Raw genomic sequence first — 18,111 nt, forward strand, 5'->3', positions numbered from 1 at the left:
ATCATGAAAGGCTGCGATGTCTAGTTGGTGATCCTTCTCATGTGTGGTTTGTGGGTCTAAAATCTTGTATGTTAGGGCTTCAAGGAATAACAGTAGGTTTTCTACTTGTTTGGAGGATTGGTCTTTGAGATGGAGGTTTAGGTTTAGGTTATAAGTTGCCGTTAGTGAGTTTCGGTATATAAAATCTTCAAATTCGGGTCTTGCTGTGTTCCAGTTCCCTGATATTATGTAGCAGAGCATGCAAGTTATGGATCCTTTTCGTGTGGTGTATGAAAGTTGGCAGGCTAGTAGATCTTTATAAGGGGTGGACGTTTTGTCTAGTATATTCAGGTTTAGGGAGTTTCTGACTAAGATGGCTAGACCTCCTTTTTTTTTTTTTTTTCCCTGCAGACCACTGTTATTTTGTATCCCTTAGGGCAGACTTCCGTTGTCCTGGGTTCTGAGTCTGATGTAAGCCAGGTTTCTGTGAGGAAGAGGGCGTTAAGATTCTCATTGTCTATCCAATCTTTTATGTGTTCTGTCTTTGGGCCTAGAGCTCTGATGTTTATGTAGGCACATGTAAGTGTGGTATATTCTGTTTGTGCACTGTTTATTGTTTTTGGGTAGATGAGTGGTCTTGGGTGAGGGTGTGGTTTGGTCTTAGAGGGGTTTGTTGGTCTTCTTCCCCATGTTGGTATGATGGTGTGGTGTGTATAGGTCTGGCAATTTATGTTTCTGTCCACTATGATTCTCCTGGCTGGGTGGTGAATTCTGTTAGTAGTTGAAATAATTGAAATTGGGGAGATGTTGTTTGCTGCTGCCTTCCAGTTGGTTAGGAGCAGGATGATCAGTAGGATAGTTTGCGTTTGTTTTTGTGGTATAGATTTCATTGTGAAAGATAGGAGGAAGGAGTTGGTGGGAGTGCGGTTATAGGTGGTCTTTTGGGGTGGAATGGTTGTTTTTTTCTCTTGGTGGTTGTTGGTGGCAGGTGATTGGGGGTTTTGTGTGATTGTGTGTGTGATCAGCGTTGCAAGGGCCGTTGGGGGTGGAGCTGGTCAGCTCATTCTTGAAAGCAAAGAAAGTACATGACAAAAATGTATAGATTGCATACATAACTTCATTTGCAAAAGCTTAAAGCCAGATACAGACCTTAGCATGGCTTCTACTTCATTGCAAATGGAGGTTTGCAGCTGCACAATGGTGACCTCATTGTGAGATCATCAAGGTGCCCCTACAAGGTAGAATGCCACAATTAAAATATGTGCTGCTGGGAGCTGGTTGGGATTTGAACTTATGACCTCTGGAAGTTGAGTACAGGGCTTTTACTTATTGAGCTATAGTAGGTGTCTCTTATCTGTAATATCTCTAAGCTATTATATCACAGGGCAGTCAGAGACACTTAACCTTTTCCTATCGTGTGTCCCGGATGACGGGACATTCCAAAAATGTTGTTGCCATCGTGGATAAACAGTCTGTTCGGACTAAGAGCCAGGAACACAAAATATTTGAATTTACAGACTTATGACTTATTTACATTATGTTTACAATAGCCGTAAATGATAACGGTGAATAATACAAAACTTTGCTAATATAATTACGATTGGAACCAGCGTAACGCAAAAGGTTAATAGCTCAATAAGTGAAAACCCTGTGCTTCTCTTCCAGAGGTCATAAGTTCAAATCCCAACCAGCTCCCCCAGCACATATTTTAATTGCAGCATTCTACCTTGCAGGTGCACCTTGATGATCTCACAATGAGGTCACCATTGTACAGCTGCAAACTTTCATTTGCAATGAAGTAGAAGCCAAGCTAAGGTCTGCATCTGGTTTTAAGCTTTTGCAAATGAAGTTATGTATGTAATCTATATATTTTTGTCAGTGCTTTCTTTGCTTTCAAGAATGAGCTGATTGAAGCACTGTTTAGTCAAAAAAAAGGGTAGCCTTTTAGCAAGAAAACTAAATCTGTTTTTCATGTGCTGTGCTTCAGTTAATGGATCTTTTCCTCTAATTAGCAAATAACATTGCTATTTGTCCACAAAAATAGGTTTTGCATGCAATATATCTTTTTTGATGTGGCCCGTTTATGTGGTGCCTTATTAAATGTATTTTGAGCTTAATAATGCAAAAATAAAAACCCAGAGAGCTATTTAGCAAATCGCATTAAGGACATCCAAACTGAGCCTGAGTTCTGTCCATAGAACTCAGGTCTATCTGAAGCCTAATCTGTGTTCAAAAGTAGACTTCCTTATAATGCCTATAACAGTATTCTTCAATCTTTATGCACCCGTGGACTGGCAAAATAAAATAATTATTTTGTGGACCAGCAAACTATTAAGACTGAAATTTAAAAAAACCATTTCCACCCCGGCTCCGCGAGCTCAGTCCCCGCAAACCATCTGATCCCATCTGCACAAGCCACAGTTATGATTTTATATTGAGCGTATTTTATTAAAGTATAAAAAGAAACAATATTCTGAACAATTGTGATTTTATAAATACAAATATACAGAGCACGGACCAACAAAACCCCTGTCTCCCCTCCCCTTCACATATATCCCCTCTACTATCAAGAAAACTGAACAAGCCAAGTTATTATAGATTGCTACACAGAAATATCATGCTAACAGAATACTGCAGTCCCCAGTTATGTCTCTAGCAGGATATATATTTCAAATCTGATATATTCTAATGACAAAATAGAAATAAAATGATTTTTTTTCATTTTTTTAATTCTTTATTGATTTTTAATCAAAAACAGTGTCATACAAATAAAATAACAGTAGGTATTACATACAGTAGGTATTTTGGGGGAGAGTTCAAACGGTCAAAATGATGATTTTGCTGGTAATTTGTTATCAACTGGGTATGTTACCAATTTATTTTCAAGGGTCCTTTTACAAAAAGTTAAATATTATTCTGACAAAATTTATTTGGCTAGGGAAAAAAGCAAGAATTGCTTTAGTATCTTTACAAAAGCCAATTGCAGAGGGAGGGGTAAATTTTCCCAACTTTTATAGGTATGATCAAGCCTATAAAATATGTCAAGGTATGTATTGGATCCTTCCAGAGATCTTAGAAAATAATTTTTTTCTACCTTTTCTTGTCTCTGGTTTCTGCTTTCATCTTCTTTTCACTCTTTTCCTTCCAGCGTCTGCCCTGTCTCTTCAATCCAGCATTTGCGCATTCCATCCACTGTCTGCTGTCTCCCCCTTCCATATGTATCTGACTTCTTTCTATGCCCCTCTCCCCTGTCCATCTAGCCTGTGCCTCCTCTCTCCTTTTTACATCATTCATTCCAGCTTCATTACTTTCTTCATTTTTATCTCTCCTACACCACATCTAGCATCTTTATCCCTCTCTCATTTCTCTGCTGACCCCCTTTCCAGCATCAGTCTCTCTCTACTTTCTCATTCCTCTCTCCCCTTTCCCTCATTTGATCTCTCCATTCCACCCTGACCCCCTTCCCTCCTGTAATCTCCCTGCCAGCTGTTTCCTTCCTTTTTTCCTTCTCCCTTCCCTCCTTCTTTTTTTCCTTCTCCCTTCCCTCCTCCCCCTATCCAACATTAACTCTCTTCCCATCCCTTTCCCTCCTCCCCTCTCAGCAGCATCTCTCCTTCTACCTCCCTCCAGGTCCAGTAGCAGCTCTCCCTTTATCCAGCAGCTTCCCAGCCTCCTACAGTGGCTTCCTTCCCTTCCAGCAGCTCTCAGTACTTGCCTGCAGCAGTGATTTACTTAGGCAGCCTTGGGTCCATTGCCGCCTCAGAGGAAGTTGCTGGTGAATCACTGCCCTGGCAAGTAGGAGAGCTGCTGGGAGGGGAGACAGCCAACTGTCGAAGGCTCCCCAGGATCTTGCTCACACACGCTAACCATCTCCCTTGTACCTGCAGCTCTCTCCTTTCCACTTGCACCTTCCCCACGGCCCTCTTCAGCAACTCGGCAGGGGCGGCGATCAAGACAGGCTGCCGACGTCAGGACCTTCACTCTCTGAGTCCCGCCTATTATGTTTCAACTTCCTGTTTCCGAACAGGCGAGACTCACGGAGGGAAGGCCCCGACGTCGGCAACCTGTCTTGATTGCCTGAGGCTGGGAGGAACAGCAGTTGGCAGGAAATTTAACTGCCGACTCGATCTCGCTGGCCCTGTGCGGACCGGCAGAAATTTTCTGCGGACCGGCAGTTGAAGAACAGTGGCCTATAAGACCCAGTTTTACAATTGCTATGCAGCTTGCTAGCTCACTCTGTAGCATACTGGTTAAATCTGTACCCTTCTATCCTAATGTTGCTGGTTCGAATCTCAGTCACTCTGTCTGATGGAAGAGAAATTAAATAAAAACATTAAACAGATCCAACTCCTAGTATTACAATTCTAATGAAAAACAGCATAAAATCGCCATTCTAATAACATAATAATAAAATATTATAACATTAAGGACATTGTTTGGACACCTAAATCTCACCTAAAACCTGATTCTTTAAAGGATACCTAAAAAGTTAGACACCTAAACAGTGCTGAACGCGATTCTACATAGGACACCTAAACAGCGCCTAACTTTAGATACATTTTGCAGAATCAGGGCCTGAGTGTCTGTGCATGCCACACCTGAGGAGGGAAGCAAGGAAAAAAATACTTTGTAGGGGAAAAGGGAGGTGGAAGGAAGGAGAAAGATGTTGGAGAACATGGCGTTAAGTAGGTGGGAATAATAATAATTTATTTTCTTATATACCGTCCAACCGGAAGTTCGGGCGGTTCGCAGCAAGAGAACTGAGACATCAGCGAAGACACAAAATACAGTAGAATTCAGTGGAATACAATACAGTGAAATACAATATGATGCAGTACAATATAATATAATGTGAAATCATCACATAAATTTACCAAATAGGTTTTTATCGATTTTCTGAACTCAAGGTAAAATTGGGATTGGGCAAAGTTTATTTTCCCCGCCAAGAGTTCATTTTCCCTGCTTGAAAAGACAGAGTTTTGTCTAAGAAACTTTTAAAATGACAAGACTTTCAGAGCGGGGTACATAAACATACCTGAGTTTCTTGTGTTCTTATTTGATGAGAATAATTTTAGTTGGGTGGATAAGTATGATGCTAGTAGTCCAAAGAGTGCTTTATAACAAATGCAGCTGAATTTAAAAATAACTCTAGTTTCGAAAGGGAGCCAATGAAGTTGCACGTAAAAAGGGCTTACATGGACAAACTTTTTTAATCCAAAGATCAGATGAACAGCCGCATTTTGAACCAGGCAAAGTCTTAGCAATATTTTCATGGTTGACCCTAGGTATAGTCTAAAGTAGATAGGATGATGGATCGAACTAGTATCCTAAAGGACTCGGGCTAACGGAGTTTAATTCATAAATCCATTTTTGTTCTCCATAATTTAAGTCTATTAAGTTCTCTGTAATTTAAAAGTCTATTAAGAGGAGGTTGGCTACGGTATTACTCTAGCTTTACATGAAATATGATGCTAGAGTGTAGCCGCTGAGGTCATTATAAACTACAGTTTAAAAATATTTATTGCTCGTGAAAATATTTATTGCTCGTGGAAGTATCTATAAAGGAATATGTTTTGGATGAATTGAACAAGATATTTGGATGTGATAGTGAGTGTGGCAATTATTTATTCAGCAAAATTTAATTTAGACATCCCCTCTGCTGCCTCAAGCAAGGACACTGATTGGAAGTCCTAGAAGCAATTAAGTATAACAATGCTCATTACACAGGTCTGCAAAAAAACTTTTTTAAAAAAGCTGTTTTGGTTATTCCATGTAATCTTTATGTTTTTTGGTGCACTGAATCCGAAAATGACCTCTATTTTGTCATAGGACATCACGTTTCCTGACAATTTAGGTAACTATGTTAAATAAGGCAATACCTCAAAATAAATGGAAATAGACTTCTAAAATTAAAGTTTTATTACTATTTTTTTCATGAAAATCCTTTTTTGAACTGAAATGAGCTCACCTACACACACTAAACTTGATTCTTCTTCCCTGTGAGGCTCCTCTTGGTGCATTTACGCTTGTGAGTAGCATCTGGAATGTCTCTCTGAAGCATCCAACAGTAGTCTGCCATCATTGTATTGCTCCATTTTCCATAATATCTCCTTTCCATCTCTTTAATGTCTTGATGGAATCGTTCACCTTGTTCCTCCCTCACAGCTCCCAAATTTTCAGGAAAGTAGTCAAGGTGGGAGTGGAGGAAATGCACTTTCAAACTCATCAGGAAACCTAAAGCTTGAAATGCTTTCAGCATTCGTCCGACGATCGTTTTGTAGTGAGGATCTTTGTTATTACCTAAAAATTTCTGTACAACTTCTTTAATCTAATCTAATCTAATCTAAACCTTAGGTTTGTATACCGCATCATCTCTACATTCAAATGCAATCCACCCTTCTTTTTGAGGATCCTTCATGGTATTGACCAATGTTCCCTCTAAGGATTGATGAGGTGTGTGCAAAAAAAATATGCATGAGCGACAAGTTACATACTCCACAAATTTATGAGCAGGCGCGGAGGACGCATTTTTAAACAAATGTAGTTTATCCTTGTACTCCTTATGTATTTTTAATCATCTATGGATATGTTTGTATGTTTATCCCAAATTTATTTTTGTTATATGCATTGAAAATATTTGATATTGCGTTTAAATCAAAATCTCAATAAACTTGAAACGAGTGCCCGTGAGATTGTGGGAGGGTTAAATACTCAAAACTTAGAAGAATAACAATTTATTTAAAGTTTTTGCTTCGCCAGCTTTCTGGTATCTTTACATACAGTGGCGTACCTAGCATATGTAACACCCGGGGCACGGGGCACCCCCCCCCCTCATCTGTATGAAAAACATGATTTTAAGTAACAAGCCACACGTCACACATGAGTACCTAGGAAAAGGCAGCATCTTACATATTGCAGTGAGCAGTACATCAATACACCCATTGTAAAACTAAACAAGCCAGACCAGCACAGATCAATCCTAACAGAAAATCATGTCTTTCGAACACAGAAAACACCTTCGCCTAGTATGGAATATGTCATCACAAACTAACCCCTCCCCCTTTTACAAAACTTAGTGTGGATTTTAGCCACAGTGGTAACAGCCCTGACGCTCATAGAATTCTGAGCATCAGAGCTGCTACCACCACGGCTGGCGCTAAAAAACGCTCCACAGTTTTGTAAAAGGGGGGATAAAATAGAAATACACAGCTTCAATGCTCTAGCTCAGGGGTACCCAAACTTTTTGGGCTTGGGAGCTACTTTAAAATGACCAAGTCAAAATGATCTACCAACAATAAAATTAAAAAACACAAAGCACACTATACGCTCAGAAAATGTTAATTATCATTCCTATTCTGGGGTTTTTTCAAAGAGGTCAAGGCAGATGACTCTATGCATTGTCACCTCAGTAACAACCATACAAAAATAGACAAATATACCCCCCTTCCTTTTTATTAAACCACAATAGCAGTTTTTAGCACAGGGAACTGCGCTAAATGCCCAGCGCTGCTCTCGACATAATAATAATAATAATTTTATTCTTATATACCGCCATACCCAACGAGTTCTAGGCGGTTTACATCAATTAGGTTAGGATCCGCATTGACATACAGATTTACAACAATATATCAGGTTTACAACATAATTAGCCGAGTTTGGCAGATGAAGAAGGAGGAGGGTAGAAGAGAGGGGGGAAAGAAGTTATCAAGAAGGAGGAGCTGAGCCGGGCAAAGGCTCCCTGCGCTAAAAAACACTATTGCGGTTTAGTAAAAGGAGCCATAGTGCAAAATATAGACAGCATATATAAATGACAAGAGTGTTTTAACTCAAATGTGTATGTTCAGAATGTGTCTGCCGTGACACGGACCGTGTTGGGTCCAGGTTTATAGTTACGCCATCCACATTTGAGACTCTTTTCAAATAAATATCCTCCTTGGTTTATCCATATACTATCCCCCTCTTTTACTAAACCACACTAGCAGTTTTAGCACCGGGAGCCGCGCTGCTCCCGACGCTCATTGAGTTCCTATGAGCATCAGGAGCAGCGCAGGCCATTTAGCATGGTTTAGTAGAAGAGGGGGGTATGTGTACCATCTCACTTTTTTTGTGTTGTTTTGAAACACTGGGAATTGCTTGTTCCTTTTCTTGTGGTTGCTGTTCCAACACCAAGATGTCAGCCTTTAGCCATAACACCTGTTCAGCTTCTGCTACTGCAGCTATGTTTCCACTTGACCTACATAGATTGATACCTTATCCTCTCACAGCATAAATGTGTTCATGTCTTCTCTTGCCTCCTATTTAATTACCAGCACAGAGAGGGAAAGCACACCAAAATTCAATGCAGCAAAAAAAGCACAAAGGACCTCAGTGAACAGGGACTTGTCTTTATTGACCCAACACCTGCATTAGAGGTCAGCCAATGAGCAAAGTGCAATTAGCAAACCTCAGGGATTTGTATTTCTATCTGTTTTGCATTGTTCCTCTACCTGTTCTGTGGTCATCTGCTGGACCACTGTTGTGTGTATTTGACTGCATTTTCAATAAAAATTATATTCAAAAAAAAAAAAAAAAAAAAAAAAAAAAAAGAATCAGTCCTTAAGCCAAAAAGCTTTCTGCGCTCCAGCGTAAGGACTGATTCTGATCCCCAAGGTTTGATAATTGCACTTTGCTCATTGGCCGATCCCTCTGGAGGCATTGTAAGTTAAAACATGGCTCGTATTTGGTCAATAAAGATAAGTCCCTGTTCATTGAGGTCCTTTGTGCTTTTTTTTTTTTTTTGCTTTTCTCTTACTTAATTATTCAGCATCCATTGTTTCTTTGGAGACCAAGAAAAAATTTGTACAAAATGCTGAGCTCTCTAATGCTGTAATGTACTGAAGTGCTATCGCAGTGACAGAATTCAAATAACAGTATATATTACACATATAGTTTACTTAAGCTTAAAGGGAGAGAGGTTAAGGTGTCCTCTTTGCTATTCCAGGCATTAATCACATTCAGTGATGTTGCTGCTTATTTCTGGGAAGTGGAGTGGGACATTCTGGGAGAATGGCAGAAGGAGCTGTACAAGAAGGTCATCAAGGAGATTCACAGCTTCCTGATATCACAGGGTAAATATGACCTATCAACCACTACCAATAGGCAAGTTGTAAGATGGTTGATAATATCTTACGTTTGCAGAAAAAATATCAAATAAGTCCAATTGATGCATAAAATTTAAAGGGTACAAGGTCAAAAAAGGACCAAACAAATCAGCCCAAACACACAAAAAAGCTCCTGACAATATAACCCCTGACAAAAGGGCCCACCCACAATTTGGCCCCTGACAAATCAGCCCTTCCACCCCTTCTCCCCGACTGTTTTACCCATGCTGCTGTTGCTGTGTGTCCTACTGTTGCTGCTACTGTAAGCTGAAGTACTTGTACAGGTCTAAACAACATCTTTATCCTCCCCACCTCAAATCCAGCATCTCTACTTCCCTCCAGACTAAAGAAGGAAAGAGACAAAGACCAGATCAAGGGGTGGTGGATGGACCAGAAAAGGAGATATGGTAGACCCACAGATGGAGAGAGAGAGTTATGCCTGACTTTGGAAGGGTGCAGGGGACAGAGAGGGAGACATGCTGGAACCCAGGTATGGGAGCAAAGGAAGAGAGAAAGAGGAGGGACAGTAAAGACAAGAGATACTGGCCATGGAGTAATAATAGAGACAGGGAAATGCTGGAAAAGGGGTGAACAGGGAACACCAAAAGGACAAATGCTGAATAGTAGTGCTGCCCGATTCAGGGAAAAAAAATTTGATTCGACTCAGCCTATTGAATTGGTTTTTCGATTTGATTCGATTTTCCTTCCCAATTGGGTGTGTTTTTCAAACATCCTGGTTGGGTTTATTTTATAACCTCTTCACCACCTTTGCCTTCTCCTAACCACACTGGCGCTGTGGTGTAAATAAAATCAACAAACAAAAAATACTTTTCCTCTCTCTGTTAAATCCTAGCTCACGTTTGCGGTCTAACACCAGCTCTGGCAGAATACACATTTCAAATCTGACAAATTGTAATCACAAAATAAAATTATTTTTCCTACCTTTTGTTGTCTGGTCATTATTCAAATCTTGTTGGTCCCAGGCTCTGGTTGTCTTCTGATAACTTGCTTGCCAGGGTCTCCTTCTTTCTTCTTTCTCCGTGCTAACCATCTACCTGCCATCTCTGTCCTCTGTCATCTTTCCTTTTTTTGTCTCACTCCATAGATCCACCTTTTCTTAAATAGCTTTTCATCCAGCATCTCTCCCTCCTTCCCCACCACCTCAGGGTCCACCATCTCTCCCTTTCTTTTCTCAACTACCCTCCTATCCAGTATCTCTATCCCTACTCCACACCATCCCTTGTGTCCAACTTCTCTCCCTTTCTGTTCCTTCCCTCCCTAAATCCCATTGTCCATCATCTCTCTTCTTCTCCTCTATTTTTAGATCCATTATTTCTTTCCCCCCAAAGTCCAGCATATGCACGTCTCTTTGAACCCCCCTTCCTTCCATCCCTCCGTGTACTTCTACAGCAGGGCCCCCTCCCTTGAAGGTCTGTCCCCCCTGAAGGCCTGCCTGTCTCCCCCCCTGAAGGCCTGCCTGCCTACCCCCCCCTGAAGGCCTGTCCCACCCCCCACCCTGAAGGATTGCTCACCCTCTCCCCCCCCGGAAGGCCTGCGAGTTCCCCCTGGCCTTCCCGCACCCGTTTACCTTTGAAGAGCAGCCTGCACAGAAGATCGCGGTGTTAGCGATGTTTGCAAACAAGCTTCGGAGCTGTTTCCTCTGTCATGGTCCCGCCCCTCCTCTGACATCAGAGGAGGGGAGGGACTGCAGCAGAGGAAACAGCTCCGAAGCTGTTTGCAAACATCGCTAACACTGCGATCTTCTGTGCAGGCTGCTCTTCAAAGGTAAACGGGTGCGGGGAAGCCAGACGCCAAGGGGGGGGAAGCAGACGCCAGGGGGGGAACCGGAAGCAGCACTTCGTGACTGACCCTCCCCCCTTGTCCTCTAAAGCAGGTGCGGCAGCGGCCGGCCAACAAGAGCAGTACTGCCGCTCCTGCTTTAGGGGGTGAGGGGGGGAGGGTCAGCCGAATCGGGAAGCCGATTTTTTTTTTATTTTAAATCGATTTGAATCGTGAATTGGGCAGCACTACTGAATAGGGACACAGAGGAGATAGGGATGCAGAAAGAAGATGAATGGCAGGCATGGAGAGAGAAGAAATGTCAAGGGCTATTTTATCAGGGGCCACTATGTTAAGGGCTATTTTGCTCACCATGGTCTGCAAGGGAGTTTTGGTGAGATATTTATGTGGCAGCCTTTTTGTGAAGTTCACAGAAGTGCCCTGTAAGGTGCCTCACTACTCTGTTGCCATCTCTGGGTGGCCAGTCCATCACTTTTCTGGCCCCTCCCACTTCCAAAAGGTCTTGTTTGATTATGCCCCTCCATGTATAAACATGAGTGTATATATATATATATATATATATATATATATATATATTGGCAATGGTGCTTGGACTGAGACAGAGTGACTCGCCCAGGGGCCCCTGCCACAAAGAGTAAAGGTTTGTGACCTGGAGATTCCAATGACTCCCATGCCCACCATTGCACCCAATTGTGTTTACATTACATTAGTGACTTCTATTCCGCCTGTACCTTGCTGTTCTAAGTGGATTACATTAGAAGATAGATGGACATTTCCAGGAAGTTACAATTTAGGAGTTGGATACATAGTAGAGGCTTTGAGGAGAAATTGAAGGGAGTGGAGATTTGAGGATTACATGTAGGGAAGTTGCAGTTTAGTGGCTGGTTACATGATAGAGTCATTGAGGAAATATTAGAAGAGGGGTAGGAGGTCAGCTGGAAATTTGCATGGAGGGGGGAGGATGCGGTGGAGGGGGGGATAAGAAGACTGGAAAGATTTTTTGAATAGCAGAGTTTTTTTCAGTTCCAATAATTTTATTGGTTTTATAAACAAAAGAGTTACAGAAATATGAGAGAAGCTTCCGAAAAACTATGGAAGTAATCAAAAGAAAGGACACCATCAAGTAAATCACATTGCACATGAGTAGAGATCGGGTTATAGGTAATAAACAAAGATACGAAACAGCAAGTATATGTTAATACATCAGTTATCAATAATAACGTGGATATAAAAGGGAGAAGACACATTAAAGGATAATAATTGGCAAGTGAGTACAATGTCAGGAATAAAATGTAGTGACAATAATCATGCTAAATCAAACGGAGAGCTATTATATCTGAAAATACAGCAACAGAGCGAGTGTTCATAGTAAACATATTAAAAATTAATATGAATAAGACAAAAAGAGATCAGGTAAATATACAGTCAAAGGTCCATACCACAAAATTCCATTATTATCGACCAAGTTTTAGTATAGGATAACGATGAATTACAACGATTTGCCATATGTCGTTCGTATTTATTATGGAGACAAACAGAATTCCACCACTGGTTGAAGTCAAGTTTCGTAAAGTCTTTCCAATTTTGTAATATTATTTGAAGAGCGAGAAATAACAAAAGGGTTAGAAGACAGTCATAATACATAGAGAGAGGTGTGGAAAGAACTAGGGAGCCCTGAATAATAATATCAAAAGATAAGGGGTCATTAAGCGCAAAAATTTGGGTAATCATCTGCAAGATAGATATCCAGAAAATCTGCAAATGAGGGCATTCATATAGCATATGGCGTAAGGATCCTTCAGAGGACTTGCAGGTCCAACAAAGATTATCCGAGGATCTCATGACTTTAGCAGTTTTAGTGGGAGTCCAAAAGGCTCGATGGTAAAGGAAAATCGCTGTTTGCCTATAAGAGGCAGAGTGAAGGGATTTAAAAATTTTGGTCCACAAAGTAGTCCAGACTCCATCAGTGAAAGGAGACTTCAACATTTGATTCCATTTGGTTTTGGAATCCGGGAGTGCAGGAAAACATTTAGATTGAATAAGTTTATACCAATTGGAAGACTGACCCCTAGAGGCTGAAAAGGCGAGAATCTTAGATTGCAAGTCCGGGTTAGTATGAAGAGAAGAAGGAGAAGAAAATTTCGCAGCAAGATAATGGTGTAATTGTACCCATCTAAAGTACTGAGAGGTGGGAATGTTAAATTTTGCCATAATATCGGAGAAGGTAATCCATTTGTCATCTATAATAAGATGAGATAAATTCCAAATGCCCTGACAATGCCAGGTTTTCCAAACCACAACTGCATTATCAATCTTAAGTTTGGGGTTGTGCCAGATCGGTGCTAGTATTGATTCACCCAATTTTTTCTCTGAAATAGAGTCTATGCGATGAAGCGCCTGCCATGTATTAAGCAAAATCGGGTTTTGTTTGGCTAGTGGAGGAAGAGGAATGGCAGGAGCATGCTAGAGGTAGTAGGGGTCCACAGTCGAATGTTCTAAAGATAGCCATGTGGGTATTGTGCTTGTGTTTGAGGAGCAATGGGTCCGCCAAATGGAGCCTTGAGATAACAAGAAAGCGTAGTGGTACTCCCTGAAACTGGGAAAGTTAACTCCACCCTCCAGTTTAGAACATTTCAATTTACGCAATGCTATGCGAGGTTGTTTGCCCTGCCAAAGGAAAGATGAGAGAAGGTGTTCAATTCGGGAGTATACAGAGTGAGGGAAGAGACAAAGAAGCATGCTGAGAATGTAATTGATCTTGGGTGTGATCATCATTTTTATGGTAGAAAGTCTACCCCACCAGGAGAGATTCAAAGGGGACCATCTGGAAGTGCAAGAACGAATAATTGAAAATATAAAATCAGAGTTGAGTTTTAAAGTGGAGTCGAGTGAGGATCCAAAATATAAGCCTAGGTATTTAATCTTAGTAGGAGACCAGATAAACCCATATTGAGAAGATTCAGATTGAACGTCAATACAGTTGAGCGGAAGAATTTCAGATTTAGTGACGTTTAGTTTATAACCAGAGATGGTAGAGTAGTGATTAATTTGTTCAAGTACGTAGATTAGGGATTCAGGAGTCACATAAAGAAGAATATCGTCGGCGTAGGCCGATAGTTTGACTGAGAAGGGGCCTGATTGAAACCCCCCGATCCTTGAATCGTATCTAAAGGCAGCTAAGAGTGGTTCCGGGGCAAGATTAAAAAGTAGTGGGGAAAGTGGACAACCCTGTCTCGTTCCGCGGGACGGAGAGAAGGGTCGCGAAAGATTTCCATTGATCATAATTCGAGTCGTTGGATGGGAGTAGAGAACTCTAATCATGGATAAGAAAGATTCAGGGAAGCCATACCAATGAAGGATATGAAAGAGAAAATGCCATTCGAGACGATCAAATGCCTTCTCAGCATCAAGGGCTAGGATCAGTAGGCGGTCGGAATGTGATGAGGCGTGGTGTATAATGTGAGAAAGTAAGCGGGTGTTATTGGAGGAAAACCGATTGTTCAGAAAGCCCGATTGATCAGGTGAGATGAGAGAAGGAAGAACGGATTGTAAACGGAAAGCAAGAATTTTGGCAAAAATTTTTGCATCGACATTGATTAGGGAAATGGGGCGGTAATTTTTAACGTCGTGAGGGTCCTTACCTGACTTGGGGAAAACAATGAGAGTAGCTTCTGTGAAAGAGCCTGTGGAACAGCCCTGAGCACAGAGATTCTGAAAAAACGATAAGATGAATGGAAGCAGGGAGGGGAGAAAGGCTTTGTAGAATTCAACAGTAAGGCCGTCCGGGCCCGGAGATTTGTTAGGAGTCATAGAATTGATGGCATCTGTAAGTTCTTGAGCTGTAAAGTCAGAGATAAGTGAGGTAGACTCCGATGATGATAAAGAAGGGTGAGGGAAAGATAGGAATGAATTGAGATGGGCATTAGTAGAAGAGGTTTCAGAGGAATACAAGTGCTGATAAAAATCATAAAAGGTGGAAGAAATGTCAGAAGGGTCCGTGAGGTATTGACCAGTTGAGTTTTTAATAGAAGATATAGTAGTTTTATCCTGGGCTTTTTAAAGATAATTTGCAAGTAAATGGCCTGGTTTATTATTGTCCGCATAGTAAGTAGAGGATTGGGCAAATACCGATTTAGCAGCAGATGAGTCTAAGATTGCACAGATTCGTCAAAGCTGTAATATCTGAAATATCTGAGATGTGGCGCGATTCAGCTTCACAAATACGAGTTTCAAGATCCAGTTGTGTTTGTTTCCGAGAAGAGTGAAGGTGTGTAGTGAACTGAATAATGGCACCCCGTATGTAAGCTTTAAAAGCGTCCCAGGTGGTAGTCCAGTTGGTATGTGAAGGAATATTGAATTGAAAAAATGATTTAATAGCAGCTGTTATGGAATCTGAAAACTGGGCTTCAGCCAGAAGTGAGGAATTGAACCTCCATTGTTTGCTGCGAAGTGCAAGAGAAAAGTGAGAGCATGTGATAGAAACAGCAGCATGGTCAGAGACTGTGATGGAATGGATGTGAGAAGTGGTGATGTATTGCAAGATAGAGGAGCTGGTAAGAAAATAATCAATCCTGGAATAGGTGGAGTGAGGAGCAGAAAAAAAGGTATACTGGTCAGAGTCTTTATGGTGAAGCCTCCAGGGGTCAGTCAATTATAGCTGGGACAAAATATCATGTATTGCATACCATGATTTAGGTTTTTTATATATGGCATGTGATTTTCTATCTTTCAATGGATCAAGAATAAGGTTGAAGTCTCCTCCTACAATGACTGGAGTGTCAGGATCCTGTAAAATATGATTAGCTAAATTGTGAAAGAAATCTGGGGAGTTCAAATTTGGTGCATAGAGATTAATAATACGGAGGTTGCGATTGGAAATAGATAGCTTGGTACTTACCCATCTTCCATATGTATCATGAGAGCTGGCAATAATTGAAATGGACGGGTGCTGTCTTATTAGAGTAAGAACACCATTCTTTCCATTCAATGCAGGAGAAAATACAGGAGGGCAAAAACCTTGTTTAATGAACTTGGCTGAGTCTGAGTCATTGAGATGAGTCTCTTGTAGGAGAATGATATCAGATTTAAGATCATCAATGTAAGATAATATTTTACGTTTCTTGATTATATTATTAAGACCTTTGACATTTAAAGAAGTTATCGATAAGGACATTGTACATATTGCAAAATAATCCGCATGAACAATAAAATAGCTGTATAAAAATCAAATATCATGAGATAAAAGTACACAGTTGTAAGTATTGTCAGCAATGAAGAAGTGGAAGCTGTAACAGTCAGAAAAATACACATAAATAATAAGCATAGATAGCAATGAAATGTACTTGAGAGGGTGAGAAGAAAGCCCATTGCACTAAGGCAAAAGGCACTAGCAATTGGAGGCTGGAGCAGCAAGAAAAAGATAGCCAAGAGAAATCCACACCAGCAACCATTACAGATATATTATGCAATAGAAGCCCTGGCTGAAAGCTCCATTAAGATTAACAAGCAACAGGGTCAGGAAGGTTAAATATGTGAGCAAAAGTAAACATCACAAACAGCAATGGCTGAATGAGAGCAGCCAGTCTAAAACAAAAGAGTCAGAGGCAGGTGAAGCGTGACTAATGCTGGTAAACACTAACACACAATCAGAGCAGCACGCTGTAATGAACCGGGAGAGAGAGAGAGCAGAGCTGTGCAAACTAAATGCAAAAGAGAGTGAGTTTCCTTGCCGTGCATAATAGGATCTGTATATAAATAAAGTAAGTTTAACATCATTGGTATAGAAGCAGCCTAGTGAGATTATTTAGTTAAGTAGAAAAGCTGCTGGTTAATATTAAAGCAGAAGGTAAGAAACGAAAGCATAGCAAGGCAAAATCACATTTTAAACAGCACATGGATACTCAGAGTCTCTCATCGGATCAGCATGGCAGTCAGGCAGCAGGCAGCAGGCAGCAGGCACAGTGGAAGCAGCCTCACACAGAGTCTATTGGGGTCGGTGAATTCTCTTCTATGTAGGCAGCTAGGAGCTCAGGGTCAGAGAAGTCCTTTGTCTGATTAAGAAAAGTGACCCACATTCACGCGGGGTAGAACAGGCCGAAACGGGCACCCATCTTTTTCAGCTGCGGTCGGAAGGCAAGGAGCTGCTGGCGGGCTTTGACGGTGTTCTTATGGAGATCCGGGAGAAACAGGATCTTGTTGCCCTCGTGGATCACAGGTGCTGTGGATCGTGCTTTTTGCTGAATTTCAAGGACCTGCGGATAACGGAGGATCCTCATAACAATGGGTCTTGGTCGGCGGTCACGTGGTAATCGTGAAGATGGCGAGCGGTGAGCACGCTCGATTTCAAAATCATGTTTAAAACGGAGATCTAACAATTTTGGGATGAAGGACTCCAAAAACGCCACCATGTTATTGCCTTCTTGACCCTCCGGGACCCCCCAAAGACGCAGATTATTCCGGCGCGAGCGATTACTCGCATCTTCCATCTCCTTCTCTAGGGCCAACGTGCGTTTCACGTGGCTCTGCAGGGCTTTGATGTTAGCATCTGCGGTCGCTGTTTTGATTTCTAGATCTGCTATTTCAGATTTGAAGGAGGTCAGATCAGTGTGGATCGTTGCAAGGTCGTCCTTGAGTTCAGAGATGGCATCTTTAGTGTCAGTCATCAAGTCCTGCACCATTTTTATGGCCTCCCATAAATCAGACATGGAGGGAGCCTCAGGTTTGTTAAGTGTCTCCAATGTTGAGGTTTTTGCTGGAGATGGAGGGTCAGGTTTGTGCCTTTTGCCTTTTGAGGCTGTAGCCGTGGTTTAGTAGTGCAGATGGAGCTGGATGGAGATTGCAATCACCAGATTAGAGCAGCCAGAGAGAGAAACATGTGGCAAGGGTTGCTGGAGCTGAATGTTCAGTCAGCCATCTTCATCGGGCTCAACAGCGCCCCCTGAATAGCAGAGTTTTGATTTCTTTTCAAAATGATTTAAAGTCACTTGTAGTTGTCAACAGTTTGGAGATGGAGGAGTCCAGCTTCACTGCCTGCGTCGCTAGGAGGCCGTCGTACATCTTCTTGCGCTAAGTTCCCTTGAGTGGAGGGTAGGAGAATGGGATCTGGGCTCTTCTTAGTCTGGATGTGCGGTTTCGATATAAGCGGTTGTTTAGGTAGGTGGGTGCAGTTCCGTTTATTGCTTTGAATAATAGA

At 41.5% G+C, this 18,111-nt stretch overlaps 1 protein-coding gene across 3 annotated transcripts in view; it reads left to right on the plus strand.

The window, feature by feature from the left end:
* Positions 1-18,111, plus strand: part of LOC117346930 (zinc finger protein 184-like) — a 129,154-nt gene that overhangs the window by 16,685 nt on the left and 94,358 nt on the right. For all 3 annotated transcript variants that reach the window (XR_004536684.1, XM_033917215.1, XM_033917220.1), the window contains exon 2: positions 8,960-9,086. Coding sequence is in view for 2 of the 3 variants with exons in the window: in XM_033917215.1 (XP_033773106.1) it covers positions 8,960-9,086 (127 nt within the window). In the remaining variant the exon portion in view is untranslated. The remainder of the gene's footprint in view (positions 1-8,959; positions 9,087-18,111) is intronic.

The sequence above is a fragment of the Geotrypetes seraphini genome, chromosome 1 (genome assembly GCF_902459505.1).
Source record: "Geotrypetes seraphini chromosome 1, aGeoSer1.1, whole genome shotgun sequence".
Lineage (NCBI taxonomy): Eukaryota > Metazoa > Chordata > Amphibia > Gymnophiona > Dermophiidae > Geotrypetes > Geotrypetes seraphini.